Here is a 19,188-nt window from a genome sequence, read left to right on the forward strand (position 1 = left end):
GCTCCAAACTAGTGATAAGGAGAAAATTTTCAAATCAACCAGCAAAAAATGACACAGCAAGTATAGAAGAAAAAAAATAAGGAAGACATCAGATGTCTCCTCAGACACAAGGTCAAGTGAGAAAACAGTGGAAATCTTCAAAAGTACTCAAGGGAAAAAAAAAAAATTCAACCTAGAATCTTATACTCAGAAAAAGTATCTTTCAAAAACAAAGGTGAAATAAAGACTTTTTCAGATAAAAGCTGAAAGAATTCAGCATTAGCACACCTGCATGAGAATGCGAGATAAATTTGAAGCAAAAGGAAAAAATATCAGATGAATATAGGTGAATATACAAGGAAATCAAGAGCTCTGGAAATGTTAACTTCATAGAAAAATATATGACTGATATTTACTATTTAGATATCCTTAATATGTAACAGATTGTTTAAACAAAAATTAATAACAATTGTATGGGGCTTGTAACATATGTAAAAGCAACACAAAGATTGGAAGATGGGGAAATGGAAGCATACCACTGTAAAATACTTATGCTATAAGTAAATGCCAATTATATAATTATACACAAACTCTTCCAGAAATTGAATTGGAGGGAATACTTCCCAACTTATTCTACGAATACTCTGTTACCAAAACCAGGTGAAGATTTTATAAGAAAAGAAAGCTACAGAGCAACATACCTTAAGAAATGAATATAAATATTATGAACAGAATTTTATGAAACTGAATCTAACAATGTAAGAGGATAATACACAAAGACCAAGTGGAGCTTGTTTCAGGGATGCAAGATTGGTTTGAGATTCTAAAATTATTTAATATAATTCACCATATGAGCAAAGAAAAAACCATATGGTTAACAGATACAGAAAACACATTTGACAAAATCTAACATTAATTCTTTATAGAAACTCAATAAAATAGGAATTGAGGAGAACTTCCCCAATTAGATAAAGGGCATTACAATAAAACTACAGCTAACATCTAACATAAAGCTAACATTATGATAAAACAAAATTAACATTAGTTTTGACTAAGATGAATGTTTCCCTCATATGATCAAGAACAACTCAAGGAACTTCTATTAAACATTGTACTAGTGTTTCTAGTCAGTGCCATCATAGAGATTGGAAAGTAAATGTCTTTTATAGAAGGTATGGTCATCTATGCAGAAAATCTGATAGAATCTACACAAAAGCTACTAGAACTAATAAGTAATTTAGCAAGACTGCAGCAGGTAAGATCAGCTTAAAAAATCAATTGTATTAATATTATATATATATTAGCAACAAAAATTGTAAAGTGAAATAAAAAACAGTAACATGTATAATATCAGAAAAATATAAAATACTTAGACATAAATTTGATAAAAGATATGGAAGACCTTCACTGAAAGCTGCAAAAAAATTGCTGAGAGAAATTAGAAAAGACTTAAATAAATGAAGCAATATGCTGTGTTTATAGGTTAAAAGATACAACATTGTTAAGAAGTCAATTCTCCACAATTTTATCTACAAATTCAATACAATCTCAATCAAAATCTCTGCTGAAATTTGCAGAAATTGGCAAAGTGATTCAAAAATTTATATGGAAATTCAAAGAACCCAGATTAGCCAAGACAACATTGAGGGAGAACTAATACTCCCTAACTCAAGATTTAATATAAAGCTACAATAATATGGTATTGGTGTCAAACAATGACATCAATGAGATAGAGTCTAGTAGTAGTTATACACATCTATGGACAAATAGTTTTCAACAAAGGTGCAAAGGTAATTTGGTGAAGAAAGGAGTCTTTTCAACAAATGGTGCCAGAACAATTGGATATCCAAACATAAAAAATGGACTCCAATCTATATATCACATCATATTTCAAAATTAACTCAAAATGAATCATAGACCTGCATTTAAAAAAAAAAAACTCTTAAAACTTCTAGAAGTAAACATAAAAGAAAAACTTTTGAGGCCTTGGGTTAGGCAAGTTTCTTAAGTCTGATACCCAAAACACGATCCATGAAAGAATAAAGTAGGAAACCGAACTTCATCAAAATTAGAAATTTCTTCTGTTTAAGACATTCGTAAGTGAATGAAAAGCCATAAACTAGAAGCAAATGTTTGCAAATCATATATTTGATAAAAGACTATATCCAGAATGTAAAAAGAACCCTCAAAGCTTAATAATAAGAAAAAAAATCAACTAAATTAAAAAACAGGTGATTGATTTGAGCAGATACTTCACCAAAGAAGATATATGGATGGCAAATAAGCATATAAAAAGACACTCAACATTGCATCAGGGAAATGAAATTAAAATACAGTGAGATTCCACTGCACATACTTAATAGAATGACTGACACAAATACCAACCAAGTCTAATGTTGGGAAGGAAGTGGAGGAAAGGGACTCATATACTATTGGTGGGAACGTAAAATCATACAGCCACTTTGTAAAACAGTCATGCAATTTCTTTAAAAGTTAAACATATACTTACCATATGATCTAATCACTCTATGCTTGGTTTTTTTTAAAACCTTTTTATTTTATATTGGAGTACAGTTGATTAACAATATTGTGACAGCTTCAAGTGGACAGCAAAGGGACTCAGTCATACATGTATGTGCATCCGTTCTCCACCAAATTCCCCTCCCATCCAGGCTGCCACATTATGCTTAGGTTTTTAACGAAGAGAAATGAAAGTATGATATGTGTGCACAAAGATTCATACACAAATGTTCACAGAAGTTTTATTTTTAATAGCCCCAAACTGGAAACAAATCCAAACACCTACCAATAGGTAAATGGATAAACCAACTGCAGTTATATCTACACACTGAAAAATTACTCAACAATAATAAGGAAAGAACCACTGATGCAAGTAACAACACAGATGAATCTCAAAATAATTAGGCCAAGTAGAAGAAAGATAAAAATACACACTGTATAATTCCACTTATATAAAATTCTGGAAAATTCAAACTAATCTACAGTGACAGAAAGCAGGTCAATGGTTGCCTGGGTACAGGAATGGGGGATATAAGAATTCGACAATAGAGGAAGATGACAAGGGTGTATGAGGAGACTTGCGGATTATAACCCACATTTCATAGTGTATACACATGTCAAAATATATCAAATCATACACTTTAAATAATGCGGTTCATTGCATGTCAATTATCTCTAAATAGAGTTATTTATCACCTGATGCGAAGACCTGACTCATTGGAAAAGACCTTGATGCTGGGAAAGATTGAAGGCAGGAGGAGAAAGTGGTGATAGAGGATGAGATGGTTGGATGATATCGCCATCCAATGGACATGAGTTTAAGCAAACTCCAGGAGACAGTGGAGGACAGGGAAGCCTGGATACTATAGTCCATGATGTTGTAAAGAGTCGGATACGACTTAGCGACTGAATAAAAACAAAGCAATTTTTTAAAAAAAGGAATTAGTGTTCTAGAGGCATGGATGAGCTTACTGTCCTTTAGGCAATGTTTCTCATATGTATGGTTATTCACAGAGGAGTTTTTGATAAATATTCACCACAATTTAATAACATTTGCTAAAAGAAAACCTTGTCAGTCTAGAGAAGTAAACTCCAACTGTTGGAGTTTATGTTGGATTTGGAGTTAATATGTTGGATTTGGACAGGATCGATATAGAATAAGGGGTTTGATGATCAGCCTTTGAGGTTTGGGCAGCTCCATCAGGAAACATGATAAAATGAGGGAACGTGGTTAAGATGACACCTGATGTCAGAGACACATAGGTAATCTGGCTGCTGCATAGCTGCTAGGGTTGATTCTGTCTGAATGGATATGTTCTTCCTTGCTCACTGTTTCCGGCCCATCCTTCTTAGTACAGAGCATGGCCTTCTTGTATGGAAAAGAACTGGGCTCCAAAGAGAGGAATAATTGCTTACTTGCTATAGCTTCTCTGTAATCACTATCCCTCTGCCAACTTTTCAGCTCACACCTGTGCCAAGAAATAGCCCCTCTGTGCATCTTGCTCTCCCTCAGGCTGGTGCCAGATAAGGGTCAGTTCACACATCCTCCAGAGTAGTACCAGGGCCTGGGATGCATATGAAGCAGGACTTCTATTTAAAGACCTGTCTCCCAATAGCACTGACAAACAACTTTCCGGTCTTGGAATTTATGAGGCCACATGACTCCAAGATTTGAAGTAAGGGGCAGGAACTTCAGATCATCATAAAAGGGCCAGACCCAGTAATTTGGCACAAGTTTCTCTAGCTTTTAATCAATAATGCAGCTACTATCTATGATCAAGCATGTGTACTTGCTACCTACTTACCACTCTCTTGTCAGGAACCCTCTGGGTAAACACCTTGTAGAGTCGCCAGCTCTTCCCAAGAATGGGGCCAAACACCAGGGACGTTCCAATGCACAACATGGAGAGTCTTATCTACAGATGGAAAGGGACAGAAGAAAGAGGCATGAGAGAAACCTTTGTGGTTCTCCATACATTCCGATCTGCAAAGCTTCAGTCCACAGAGATCCTGGGGCAGAAAGTGGACCTCACTGACTTAGGGTTCCAGGGTTCGCCTCTGAAAGAGCCCACACCAGGGATAAAGGTAACCAACACCCACAGGAGCAGATGATTTCAAAAATTATCAAAACTTGCATGATATTCAAAATAAAATTGAAGATTTCACCTACCTGAATGAGAGTTTCCATTGAACTTCCCACTAAAGCACCTTGAGTGTGAATCCCAAAGAGGTAAGCACTACCGTAAGTCAGACAGCTGCCCAGTAAGGTCACAATGTTCAGATTGGGGCTGGACATCTTCACAATCCTATGGGGAACCAGGAAGAAAGACACCTACAGTCATGACATTTGTCCTGGGAGCGGACAAAGTTTCCCTGCCAGCAAAATCTCCAGTGCAGTCTCAGAGTAAAAGGTCATAGTGAAGACTACTTTACAATCCTGTGAAAAATTGCTATGATTCATTTAAATTTATTTTCAGAAAGAACTACATTCTGGCATTTCTTGCTTATACAACTCCAAGTCTTAAAAGAGGGCCAACTTCCCCCAAACAGGTGGTATCATAGAAGAGTTAGAATTTTTCCCTAAAGTTTATGGTTGCTAAGAGACTGCTCTATGCAGCCTAGTGAATAAATAACTAGCAGGTAGATACCTAAGGAGATAGAGTTTGGAACCTTTAAAAGTTAGCTGTAAGGTAAACTATTAGAAAAAAACAGGCAAAGATACCACAAAAAAGAGAAAATTACAGGCCAATATCACTGATAAACATAGGTGCAAAAATCCTTAACAAAATACTAGCAAATCAAATCCAACAATAAAAGGATCATACACCATGATCAAGTGGGACTTATCCCAGGGGTGCGAGGATTTTTCAATATCTGCAAATCCATACACATTAACAAACTGAAGAATAAAAACCATACGATCATCTTAATAGCTGCAGAAAAAGCTTTTGACAAAATTCAACATCCATTTATGAAAAAACGCTCCAAAAAGTGGGCATTGAGGGAACCTACCTCAACAAAATAAAGGTATGTATGACAAATCTACAGCTAACATTATACTCAGTGGTGAAAAGCTGAAAGCATTTTCTCTAAGATCAGACAAGGATGGCCACTCTTACTATTTTTATTCAACATTGCTTTGGCAGTCCTAGCCACAGCAATCAGAGAAGAAAAAGAAATAAATCCAAGCTGGAAAAGAAGTAAAACTGTCACTATTTGTACATGACATTATACTTTACACAGAAAATCCTAAAGATGCTACCAGAAAACTAGAGCTCATCAATGAATTTGGTAAAGTTACAGGATACAAAATTAATACAAAATTAATTAATACGTTTCTTTTTAAAAATTTGTATATATTTATTTTGTCTGTGCTGGGTCTTTGTTGCTTTGCATGGGTTTCCTCTAGTTGCAGTGAGCAGGGCTTACTCTTAGTTGCCCTGCTTGGGCTTCTCATTATGGTGGCTTCTCTTGTTGCAGAGCACAAGCTCAAAGGAAGCAAGAATATACAACAGAAAAAACACAGTCTCTTCAAAGTGTGGTACTGGGAAAATTGAACCGCTACATGCAAAAGGATGAAATTAGAACATTCTCTAACACCATACACAATATTAAACTCAAAATGAATTAAAGACTTAAATGTAAAACCAGATACCATAAAATTCCTAGAGGAAAACAGTCAGAATACTCTGATATAAATTGTAGCAATATCTTATGGGATTCATCTTCTAGAGTGATGAAAAGAAAAAGAAACAAATAGGATCTAATTAAACTAAAAAGATTTTTCACAACAAAGGAAACCATAAACAAAACAAAAAAGACAATCTACAGAATGGGAGAAAATATTTGCAAATGGTATAACTAACAAGAGATTAATCTCCAAAATATATAACAGTTCATAAAGCTCAATAACAAAAAAAAAAACACCCACTCAGAAAATGGGCAGAAGACCGAAATAGACATTTTTTCCAGAGAAGACATAGGGATGATCAAAAGGCACATGAAAAGATGCTCAACACTGCTAATTACTAGAGAGATGCAAATCAAAACTACAATGAATTATCACCTCAAACTAGTCAGAGTGTCCATCATCAAAAAGTCTACAAATAGTAAATTCTGGACAGGAAATGGGAGAAAAAGGAACCCTCCTACACTGTTGGTGGGAATGTAAACTGATGCAGAAATATGGAGAATAGTATTGAAGTTCCTTAAGGAACAAAAAAATAGAATTGTCATATGAGTCAGCAATCCAACTCCTGGGCATATACCTGGAGAAAACCATAATTTTAAAGGATACATACATCCTAATGCTCACTGCAGCACTGTTTATAATAGCCAAGACATGGAAACAACCTAAATGTCCATTGAGAGCTGAATGGATAAATAAGATGTGGTATGTATACACAGTGGAATATTAATCAGTCATAAAAAATGAAATAATGCCATTTGCAGCGACATGGCTGGACCTAGATTATCTCACTAAGTCGAATAAACCAGACAGAGAAAGACAAATATCAGAAGACATCACTTATATGTGGAATCTAATTAAAAATGATGCAAATGCACTTATAAAACAGAAATAGACCCATAGAAATATAAAACAATCTTATGGTTACCAAAAGGGAAAGGAGGGAGGGATAAATTAGGAGTTTGAGATTAATATATATACACCATTATATATAAAATGGGTTTCCTAGGTGGCTCAGTGGTAAAGAATTCACCTGCAATGAAGGAGACGCAGGAGACGAGGGATCAATCCCTGGATCGGGAAGATCCCCTGGAGGAGGGCATGGAAACCCACTCCAGCATTTTTGTCTGAGAATCCCATGGAGGGAGGAGCCTAGCAGGCTACAGTCCATAGGATTGCAAAGAGCTGGACAGGACTGAAGCGATTTGAGCACACACGCACGGATATATAAAATAAATAACCAACAAGGACCTACTGTATAGCATAGAGAACTACACTCAATATTTTACAATAACCTATAAGGGAAAAGAATTTGAGAACAAATATGTGTAATACATATATATGTGTATATGTGTGTGTGTGTATGTATATATATATATATATTTCAGTTCAGTTCAGTTCAGTCACTCAGTCATGTCCGATTCTTTGCAACCCCATGAACTGCAGTATGCCAGCCCTCCTTGTCCACCACCAACTGCTGGAGTCTACCCAAACCCATGTCCATTGAGTCAGTGATGCCATCCAACCATCTCATCCTCTGTTGTCCCCTTCTCCTCCTGCTCTCAATCTTTCCCAGCATCAGGGTCTTTTCAAATGAGTCAGCTCTTCGCATCATGTGGCCGAAGTACTGGAGTTTCAGCTTCAACATCAGTCTTCTCAATGAACACCCAGGACTGATCTCCTTTGGGATGGACTGGTTGGATCTCCTTGCAATTCAAGGGACTCTCAAGAGTCTTCTCTAATATCACAGTTCAAAAGCATCAATTTCTTTGGTGCTCAGATTTCTTTATAGTCCAACTCTCACATCCATACATGACCACTGGAAAAACCATAGCCTTGGCTAGATGGACCTTTGTGGACAAAGTAATGTCTCTGCTTTTTATTTATTTAGTTTTTCATTTATTTTTATTAGTTGAAAGCTAATTACTTTACAATATTGTAGTGGTTTTTGCCATACATTGACATGAATCAGCCATGAATTTACATGTGTTCCCCATCCAGATCCCCCCTCCCGCCTCCCTCCCCATCCCATCCCTCTGGGTCTTCCCAGTGCACCAGCCCTGAGCACTTGTCTCATGCATCCAACCTGGGCTGGTGATCTGTTTCACCCTTGATCGTATACCTGTTTCAATGCTGTTCTCTCAGAACATCCCACCCTCGCCTTCTCCCACAGAGTCCAAAAGTCTGTTCTGTACATCTGTGTCTCTTTTTCTGTTTTGCATATAGGGTTATCGTTACCATCTTTTTAAATTCCATATATATGCATTAGTAAACTGTATTGGTCTTTATCTTTCTGGCTTACTTCACTCTGTATAATGGGCTCCAGTTTCATCCATCTCATTAGAACTGATTCAAATGAATTCTTTATAATGGCTGAGTAATATTCCATTGTGTATATGTACCATAGCTTCCTTATCCATTCGTCCGCTGATGGGCATCTAGGTTGCTTCCATGTCCTGGCAATTATAAACAGTGCTGCGATGAACACTAGGGTGCACATGTCTCTTTCAGATCTAGTTTCCTCGGTGTGTATGCCCAGGAGTGGTATTGCTGGGTCATATGGCAGTTCTATTTCCAGTTTTTTAAGGAATCTCCACACTGTTCTCCATAGCGGCTGTACTAGTTTGCATTCCCACCAGCAGTGTAAGAGGATTCCCTTTTCTCCACACCCTCTCCAGCATTTATTGCTTGTAGACTTTTGGATAGCAGCCATCCTGACTGGCGTGTAATGGTACCTCATTGTGGTTTTAATTTGCATTTCTCTGATAATGAGTGATGTTGAGCATCTTTTCATGTGTTTGTTAGCCATCTGTATGTCTTCTTTGGAGAAATGTCTGTTTAGCTCTTTGGCGCATTTTTTGATTGGGTCATTTACTTTTCTGGAATTAAGCTGCAGGAGTTGCTTGTATATTTAAACAAATGGGACCTAATTAAACTTAAAAGCTTTTGCACAACAAAGGAAACTATAAGCCAGGTGAAAAGACAGCCCTCAGAATGGGAGAAAATAATAGCAAATGAAGCAACAGACAAAGGATTAATGTCTCTGCTTTTTAATATGCTGTCTAGGTTGGTCATAACTTTCCTTCCAAGGAGTAAGCGTCTTTTAATTTCATGGCTGCAATCACCATCTGCAGTGATTTTAGAACCCTCCAAAATAAAGCCAGCAACTGTTTCCACTGTTTCCCCATCTATTTGCCATGAAGTGATGGGACAAGATGCCATGATCTTAGTTTTCTGAATGTTGAGCTTTAAACCAAATTTTTCACTCTCATCAAGAGGCTCTTTAGTTCTTCACTTTCTGCCATAAGGATGGTGCATATCTGCATCTGCATATCTGAGGTTATTGATATTTCTCCCGGCAATCTTGATTCCAGCTTGGGATTCATCCAGCCCAGCGTTTCTCGTGATGTACTTTGCATATAAGATAAATAAGCAGGGTGACAATATACAGCCTTGACGTACTCCTTTTCCTGTTTGGAACCAGTCTGTTGTCCACATATATGTTTACATGTACGTATAACTGAATTACTTTGCTGTACACCTGAAACTAACACAACACTGTAAATCAATTATGAAAGTGAAGTGAAAGTGAAAGTTGCTCAGTCGTGTCTGACTCTTTGCAAGCCCATGGACTATTGCCTGCCAGGCTCCTCTCTCCATGGAATTCTCCAGGCCTGGATACTGAAGTGGGTAGCTATTCCCTTCTCCAGGGCATCTTCCTGACCCAGATATCAAACCCCAGGTCTCCCGCCTTGCAGGTGGATTCTTTACCGTCTGAGCCACCAAGGAAGCTCAATCAACTATACTTCAATAAAAAATTAAGTTAAAAATAAAATGAGCTTTACAGTAAAATATTATTTGAAAAAAGTCTGGAGAGTTTTTCATGCACTATTTACTTTATTTGACATGTAAACTGTTTTTCTCTCTCTGTCTGACCAAGAAGAGAAAGAAAAGAGAAAGAAAGACAAAGAAAGCAGGGACTGAAAGCAGGAAATTTGGGAAGGACTACTTCTCAAGTGATTTTTTAAAAAATAACCTTATTTATTTATTTATTTTTGGCTGTGTTGGATCTTAGTTACTGCAGGGCTTCCTCTAGTTGTGGAGTGGGGGTTTCTCTTCATTGCAATGTGCAGGCTTCTCACTGTGGTGACTTCTCTTGTCATGGTGTAGGGGTGCTAGGCTGCTCAGGCTTTAGGAGTTGCAGCATGTAAGCTCAGCAGTTAGGGCTCCCAGGCTCTAGAGCATAGGCTCAAAAATAGTGGCACATGGGCTTAGTTGCCCCATGGTACGTGGGATCTTCCCAGATCAGGGATTGAACCCTTGTCTCCTGTATTGGCAGGTGTATTCTTTACCACTGAGCCACTAGGGAAGACCCTTTAGAGATATTTGAGGTTTCAGAGCATTTTGAAGATTGTAGGGAAAGGTAGACAGAGTCTGAGACATACTCTCAGCACCAACAGAGGTTGTAGACAAGGTACAAATGAGTGAACTGGTTAACCTAAGGGAAAAACCAGACTTAAACTGGACTGTGATTGATAACAATTATGAAATAAAAATAACTAGTAACAAATTAAGAAGTAATGTAATACTTAAGGGTTTTAGCCTAAATAGTGTATTCCATTGTTCAGCTGTTCAGTTGTGTCTGACTCTTTGTGACTCCATGGACTGCAGCACGCCAAGCTTCCTGTCCTTGACCATCTTCCGGAGTTTGCTCAAACTCATTCCATTGAGTTGGTGATGCCATCAACCATCTCATCCTCTGCTGATTCCTTCTACTTGTGCCTTCAATCTTTTCCAGCATCAAGGTCTTTTCCAATGAGTCAGCTCTTCACATCAAGTGGCCAAAGTACTGGAGCTTCAGCTTCAGCATCAATCCTTCCAGTGAATATTGAGGGTTGATTTCCTTTAGGACTGACTGATTGAATCTCCTTGCAATCCAAAGGGACTCTCAAGAGTCTTCTCCAACATTATAGTCTGGAAGCATCAATTCTTCAGTGCTCAACCTTCTTTATGGCCCAACTCTCACACCCATACATGACTACTGGGAAAACCATAGCTTTGACTATATGGACCTTTGTTGGCAAAGTAATGTCTCTGTTTTTTAAAAATGGTGTCTATGTTTGTCATAGCTTTTCATAGTACATTCTCCATAAACACAATATTTATACTACTAGTCATTTGGTAATTATACTTATTATGTTCAGTTGTGTCCAATTCTTTGGGACCCCATGGACTGTAGCCTGCCAGGCTCTTCTATCCATAGAATTCTCCAGGCAAGAATACTGGAGGGGGTAGCCATTCCCTTCTTCAGGGGATCTTCCTGACAAAGGGATTGAACCTGGGTCTCCTGCATTGCAGGCAGATTCTTTACTGTCTGAGTACTTATACCTTTATTTCAAAATAATTACTGAGGGGGAAAGCATTCTTCTTTATGTACCTGGATTCCCTGACTGACCACCTTGAAGGCCAGAGCCAAGGCAAAACCAGCTACATACTATTTTAAAGACAGGCAAAGTATTTATCTGGGAGGCATTAAACAAACGGTTTGGCAGTGCAGGACTTAAAACCATCACAACTACCACCAGCCCAGCTTGATTATTTCATAGTCAGCAACATAATTACGTGCACACACACAAGAATACCAAACCTCTGCCTGTGACTCAAGCCCCAAGCATAGTCACCATAGGCCAATGACTCTAGTTGAGCTTTACCTAGTCTTAGAGTAAAAACCTTTTTTTTCTTTCCTCTAAAAGTGAAAACAACCTTCATGTATTCCCCTTGTAAATAGGGGATAATAATAATATACACTCTCCTCCTCCCAAACCAAAAAGTTGTGAGGGCTGAGGATTCAATGAGGCAATACAGCCAAGTGTGTGGTAGCATGCATAGGCCCCAGCAAGTAGCAAGCATGTTACAAATACAGCTGATGATGTTATTAATCTCATCATCTTTCAGGCTTTAGAAACCTGGGGATCACCTTTTGCTTCTTCCTTTTCCTTCTCCACTTCTTTCTTTATCACCTCTACTTAATCATGGCGTTTCTTTCAATTGTTATTTCAAAATCTCTCTGAGCCGTCCCTCACATTCTATTCCTACTGCTGTCACATTTATCCAGGTTACAGTCATGTTAGGAGAAATGGAACTTGAGTCAGGTGTGAGATGGGAATCCTGGCTCAGTCAGTCACAGTTGTGTGACTTTCATTGAGTCATTTAACTAGTCTAGGTTCCTGTTTCCTCATTTGTGAAATGAAGATAATATCTTCTTTCTTATGTACCTACAGCATATTGTGAGGATCAAATGAGGTTTGTGTTAAAACTCCTTGAATACTCTAAGGCAATGCAAAAACATTAATTTTTAGGTTTTTTGGTATAAGCTTCAGCTCTCTGTAACACCAGTTTTTCCCTGTCCTAATATATCTTGTACATTATTTTCACATTTACCTTCTTAAAATATCACCTTCATCACTTAGCAAGAGAGCTACATGTATAAAGAACAATTTTCTATTGTTCACCTTAAGTCTCCTGTATCCCCATTTAAGATTAAGCCTTATTCTACCTATCCTCGTACTAATAGGTCTACATCCTCAGTCGTCATGTCTTTAAACTGTGGGCTAAAAGACAGTAATTGTCCCTAGTTTCTTTGTCTTTTCCCAAAAGAAGGGGGAATATGTAGTGAATGTGCATGTGTGCTAAAGTTGCTTTAGTTGTGTCCGACTCTTTGCGACCCAATGAACTGTAGCCCTTCAGGCTCCTCTGGCCATGGGATTCTCTAGGCCAGAATACTGGAGTGGGCTGCCATACTCTCCTCCAGCAGACCTTATCCACCCAGGGACTGAACCCATGTCTCTTATGTTTCCTGCATTGGCAGCTGGGTTCTTTACCACCAGCGCCACCCAGGAAGCCCATGTGATGAATACTGACTACCAAAGTAACACTGATTATCAGCAGCTTCACAAAGCATTTGTTAAGAAAAGTAATATATCAGAGAGACCAGTTCTGACACTGACTTAGAAAACAGGGCACTGTTGGCTAGGACTGGCCACTCAGTGCAGCCAGTAGCTTGGGCAGTGGTACAACCAGTGGGTGGTCTCCTGAAAGACCAAGAAATGAGGCTGCTCTCCATAACCTCTCACAAGCTCCTAGGCATCAGCCATGAATATCTGATGAGGAGATTTTCACCAAGCAAGTATCCCGCTTTCACAGCCACGCTGTGTTTTCTAGATCACTGATTGGTAGGTTTCTTTCTTAACTCCCCTCTGGACCATTTTATGTGAACACCACTGTACAATCAGGTCTCTTTTGTGTAGTTCAGTACTGCAAGAATCCTGATTTAGAATTCCTCCCCCTCTTGATTTAGTTAGGAGGAACTCATTTTAGTGTTGTTTTTTTTTAATAAAAAAACCCAACAAAATATACATTATATAGTCTTCACATCTCAAAAGTTGATGCAAACTGATTTCCAAATGGACATGTTATGACTTGTATATTTATGTTTTGATAATTTTCCTAAATATTTTTACTGAAAACTTACCTCAGGAAAAAAAAAATGAATGGAAGACAATTTATCTGTTTTGTCTGGCCAAGTTAACACCTGTGAAGTCACTGAAAGGTGAATCATCTCCAATTCAGCAGGTGAATTATGTAAGTCTGGAGAATGTCTTTGATACTTTAATAGGAATTCAACCAATAATGTCATTTATATTTTTCTATTGAACTAAAAGATGAAGCCTGCATATGCTTAATATTTTAATCAACCACAAACATTAATTTCTACATGGCAAGAAGATTTAAATAATATCTACTTATAAAGTCTTTTATCTTTTTAAAGAGATAAAAAGCCCAGATGGGGTTACTGACAAACAATGTGGGAATTTTTATTTTGTAACTATCTCATTATCTTTTTTTCATTTATTAGTTGGCAGTACAAGGCAAGAGTTTTCTCAGTTCTCAAGTAAGGTCTCAGTACATAGAGGTAAATATCCATCTATATCTGTAGAACCTGTATAAACCTGGGTTACCATTTCAATAATCTTTAATGAATTTAGATGTATAAATAGCATCCACCAGCTCAGAGTATGATGTCTTAAAAATCCTAATCAAATATCAGTGTCTGACCTTGGAGTTTCATTATACTTGAATTTATGGAGACTGATTGGTCATCCTGAGGTTTCTTCTTACTGATGCTAAGGACAGAGTTTGGAAACATGGCCTGTGAAAGGAGCTTAGGTTACTTCTGAGCTTGCTGTGACAATCAGAAAACCTTCCTATAATGTCACAGGGCCATGCTTTCTAAAATGCTGCATGAATTTACATAAGTGGTATTGAGCTTTAAATATATCTAAAACTAAATATGGGTATCTTTCCAAAAAGCTTTTTAACAAAACAATTAAGATTAAATTGTGAAATTTATTGAATTTTTTTTAATCCACTGTTTTTGATCCATGCTACAATGGGATTATAAATCTAACTCATCTGGGTATGTTCCAAGTGACTTTATCATAATTTTATCTGTTGTGTTTCAGCAAATGTGATTGTTTATCTCTAATGTATTAGGCTTAAAATCTGAACCCAATTCTGGACATGTCAAACTAATATTTGTGTGACTTGTAGCTATTTGTAGTCAAACTGTATCATAAGGGTGAGAGCAGCCCGGCTCTTCTTCTTTCTCTCCTGCCTGGGCCACCATCCTAGGAGACCATTCTAAGAGATTTCATTAACCTTTCAATTTTAAGAATTTAAATTCTTTAATTATAACAACTGCACTTTATTCTACTTTCAGATACCCATCCCCAAGGGTCACACCCTGAGTCTTATGATCATTCAAAATGGTTCCATTTCAGAAAATTTAAACACTGATACTCCACTCTCTGATCTCAATGAGTCCAAAATTTAACTCCTAGTTTTCCTCTCAACCTGTTCTTACATTCTTCCCCATCCCATTCAGATAATGGCAACTTCTTCTTTATATCTGCTTAGACTAAAAATTCTGGAGTCATACTTAACTCTAGCTCACCTCCCACATCCAATCTGTCATGAAATCCTATTGGCTGTATCCCTAAAACATATCCAGAATCCAACTACTTCTCACCACCTCTGTTGCCATCACCCTGATCAAACTCTGATTTTGCAATTTGGATTACTGCACCAACCTCCTAACTGGACTCCCACTGCTTCTACTCTGGATCCTCCCAAAGTCTATTTTCAACACAGCAGCTATACCGATCATGTCACTTCTCTCCTCAAAACCCTGCAATGGCTTTCTATCTCACTCAGAGAAAAAGCCAAACTCGTTTCCAGTGTCTACAGTGCCTTCACATTTGGTCCCTACTCTCTCTCTACCTCATTTTCTACTTCTTCCCCTTTCCCATCCAATGCCACATACCTCCTTGATATTCTATGAAAACACCAGGCATTCTCACAGTTTAAGGCTTCAAAGTGATTGTTCTCCCTGCCTGGAATATTTTAATTAATGTATGTGTGTAGTTCATTCCCATTCTCCTTTCATGTCTTCATTTAAATGTCACCCTCTCAACCTGGGCTATGATGATAATCCCACTTAAAATCACACTCTTCCACTAGACTCCAAATCCTTCTTGTCCTACTCCATTCTCTCCAACCCCATCCCACCATAGTCCTTATCACCTTCTAACATGTTATGTAATATACATATTATAACTCTTCTTATTTAACGTCTTCTCTTGCCAATTAGGTCTTCCCTGTAGCTCAAACGGTAAAGAATCCATCTGCAATGCAGGAGACTCGGGTTCGATCTCTGGGTTGGGAAGATCTTCTGGAGAAGGGAATGGCAATCCACTCCAGTATTCTTGACTGGAGAATTCTATGGACAGAGGAGTCTGGAGGGCTACAGTTCATGGGGTCAGAAAGAGACACGACTGAGGGACTAACACTACCACTTGCCAATTAGAACAGCTTATGATGTACTCCCAGCACTGTAACACTACCTCACATATTGAAATTACTCAATAAATACTTGACAAATGAATGAATGAGTCTCTTGTCCCCGACCTTCTACTCTCATAAGCTTACATCTAATACATTTGCCCACTGAAGCCTCTGGGTTGCCAGTTCCTTGGTTCCTTAGCTTCCTCACAGTCTCTCTTCCTTTCTCTACTCAATTTCAGACCTCTGGTTAGCTATCTGAACTGACTCTCAACAACACTCAATTCTCTTTCCAAATAGGACCTTTTGGTGCAACCTGCTCAACAAAACTCGCATCAAGAGTACAATCCACTGATGTTACTCAGCCATAAAAAGAATGAAATACTGCCACTTGCAGCAACATGAGTTGACCAAGAGATTATCATACTAAGTGAAGTAAGTCATACAGAGAAAGACAAATACCATATATCGTGTATACGTGGAATCTAAAATATGATACAAATGAACCTATCAATGAAACAGAAACAGACTCACAGACATAGAAAACAAATATATGGTTACTAAACGGGAAAGTGGGGGAGGGATAAATTAGGAGTATGGGATTAACAGATACACACCACTATATACAAATCAAGATTTAACAAGGATTCAACAAGGATTTACTGTATAGCATAAGGAACTGTATTCAATGTCTTATAATGCAGAAGAAACTGAAGCTGTATGCTGGAAACTAACACAAATTGTAAATCAACTCTAGTTACATTAAAAAATTACAATCCATTGTTTTATATCTAGGCAGCTGACTGCTGGGGGAGAATATTGTATAACCTTGTAGACTGTTGGCAACAAAATCAATCAGCCAAGCTTATTGTACTACCAGTCAATCCTTTTATTTGTTCTGTGAGGTATTTCTTCATATTTCCTTTGTGAGTGACTCACTTCACTGGACTCAAAGAAATAAGAGCATGTGCCTGTCTGGATGATGCCCTTGGTCTAGGCTTGGTCCCCTCCTCTTTGTCCTTATATTACCCCAGGCTATACGTACACCAATACAACTGTCATGTGATATTACAACATTTTTGTTTGTTCCACTAGACAATTTCTACTCCTCAAAAGCCAGGCTGTTTCTTATTTGTCTGTATCTCAGTCCCTAGTACAGGTTTTGGAAAACAGCAAGTATTCCATAACCATTTGTTAGACAAATGAATGAATTCACTGATGGACATGGAAAGCCCATTGTTCTCTTCCTTCATCTTATTTTTCCCTGGCATTTCTCTCCTCTATTAGGTGGATGGATGAGGCTCTCATCTGTCTGAAAGTTAGTCAAATGGCCATAAAGCAGCAGAGATCCCTGATAGTCTGAGGGAGAGTCTAGAGCTGGTTCAATGTTTGTATGCTAAGAGGAGTACATTCTGGGTAAAGGCAGGAGTTTTAGGAGGATCCCCTTAGTCCCTCCTAGAATGGCTGAAAACTCTCTGGCATTACTGAACACAAAAGGGACAAGATATTTTAGGTGCTATGGACTTCCATAGACACAGGATTTTAACCACTTGGCAAATTCCAGATACCAAACCCTCACTGAAAAGCCTTGTCATCTGGGTAAGCCCCTCCTCAGTTTTGCCTCTCAGTATGATGCTGAGGGAGTCTAAAAATACATGAGAGAAAGGATCCTAACGGGGTGCTTGCTCTCCCATTCTTTGTTTCTAGGAAAGTGCGGCATCTTGGAGGTGTGTATACTCACACAGGCACACACATGTGTATTCACCTGTCTCCATTGAAATCAGGCCACCTGAAAGATTCCTTTCCATTGGTTGAATTCCCCCAGGAAATGCTATATCTTTTACATCATGTGTTGAGAGCCATGTAGGCCCAGTGATATAGTGACAGCCCTTGTCGAGAAATTGATGGATAAGACCTCATCTTCATGACCACACAGACTACAGGATCTCAGCTGACATCTGCTCAGAGGTTAACAACACGCATCCCATTCTGACTTCAGAAAATCTGCTGATCTTGATTTGCTGCTGCTTCTAGCTAGACTGCAATGCATGCCTTCTCTTTACATCCTCGCAAGCAGTCAAGGGTGTTTTGTCAAGAACTGAAACACTCAGCCCTGTTGTTTGTCCTGAGTAAGCCTGGCTTCCCTAAATCTGCCTGCTTTCCTGTAGCCGTTAAGTGCTTCCAAGCCTTGTTTCACACAGAGAGCAAACTCCCTTCCAACGAGTCTGTCAATTCAGGCCTGTATTCAGCACTGAAGCTAGAGAGGAACTGGATAAATAAGGACATCCTGCCTGCAGAAGAGCTAAATGGTTAGCAGTGCTTCGACTTGATGAAATCTAAGACCCTTTCCAGCTCTTCCTTCTCAACTTATTCCAGAAGCAAATTTCTTTTCCCTGCTTCTGGCTTATTAATATATCCAGTCATACTTTGCATTTCTGCTTCTCTACCTTAAGTAGGAACAATAGACTGACCTAGTTACCAAAGATGCATTAGAATTTACATCTCAATCAATCAATCAAAATATTTAGCTATTAAGTGCAAAAGAAAACAGTAAATATCCTGCCCCCAAATTTCCCTTTAACAGATGACCTTAGTGTCTCCATGTTTTATTCATTATTATCTTCTTAATGAACTTTCTGCATCAGACACTAATTCAACAATTCTTAAATATCTACTTGTCAAGGTATGAAGAAGAACTGGAGACAAGAAAGCAAATGAGATGTAATTTCTGTCCTCTGGCTCATTAGGACTCCACCTCCCTGGTTTCTAATGCCTTCACTGCAAAGATAATTTTCTTATTCTGTCATCTTTTAAAATAGAATAAGAACTTAACAGTACCAGTTATTTTCTCAGTATAGACTGGGACATTTACAAAATCTATGTATATGAATACATGCTTGTTATGGATATTTTTATGTACTATGAATATAAATTTCTAGAATACAAATTTCAGAATGCATAGCTCTCTGGGACTATAAACAGGCCTAAAGATTAATTTTAAAATGCAACCTTACAGACATTTTTAAAGCTGAAATGTGGATATTAGATATAAGACTCAATGTCTGTTAAGTACTTCATTATACCAGCTCAAGTTTAGGACA

General features: G+C 38.0%; 1 protein-coding gene across 3 annotated transcripts in view; it reads right to left on the minus strand.

Moving 5' to 3' along the window:
- Positions 1-19,188, minus strand: part of GPR156 (G protein-coupled receptor 156) — a 109,410-nt gene that overhangs the window by 24,437 nt on the left and 65,785 nt on the right. For all 3 annotated transcript variants that reach the window (XM_065943553.1, XM_065943552.1, XM_065943554.1), the window contains 2 exons: positions 4,670-4,805; positions 4,305-4,415 (listed from right to left, as the gene is read on the minus strand). In XM_065943553.1, coding sequence (XP_065799625.1) covers positions 4,305-4,415; positions 4,670-4,805 — 247 coding nt within the window. The remainder of the gene's footprint in view (positions 1-4,304; positions 4,416-4,669; positions 4,806-19,188) is intronic.

Source organism: Muntiacus reevesi, chromosome 8, assembly GCF_963930625.1.
Source record: "Muntiacus reevesi chromosome 8, mMunRee1.1, whole genome shotgun sequence".
Lineage (NCBI taxonomy): Eukaryota > Metazoa > Chordata > Mammalia > Artiodactyla > Cervidae > Muntiacus > Muntiacus reevesi.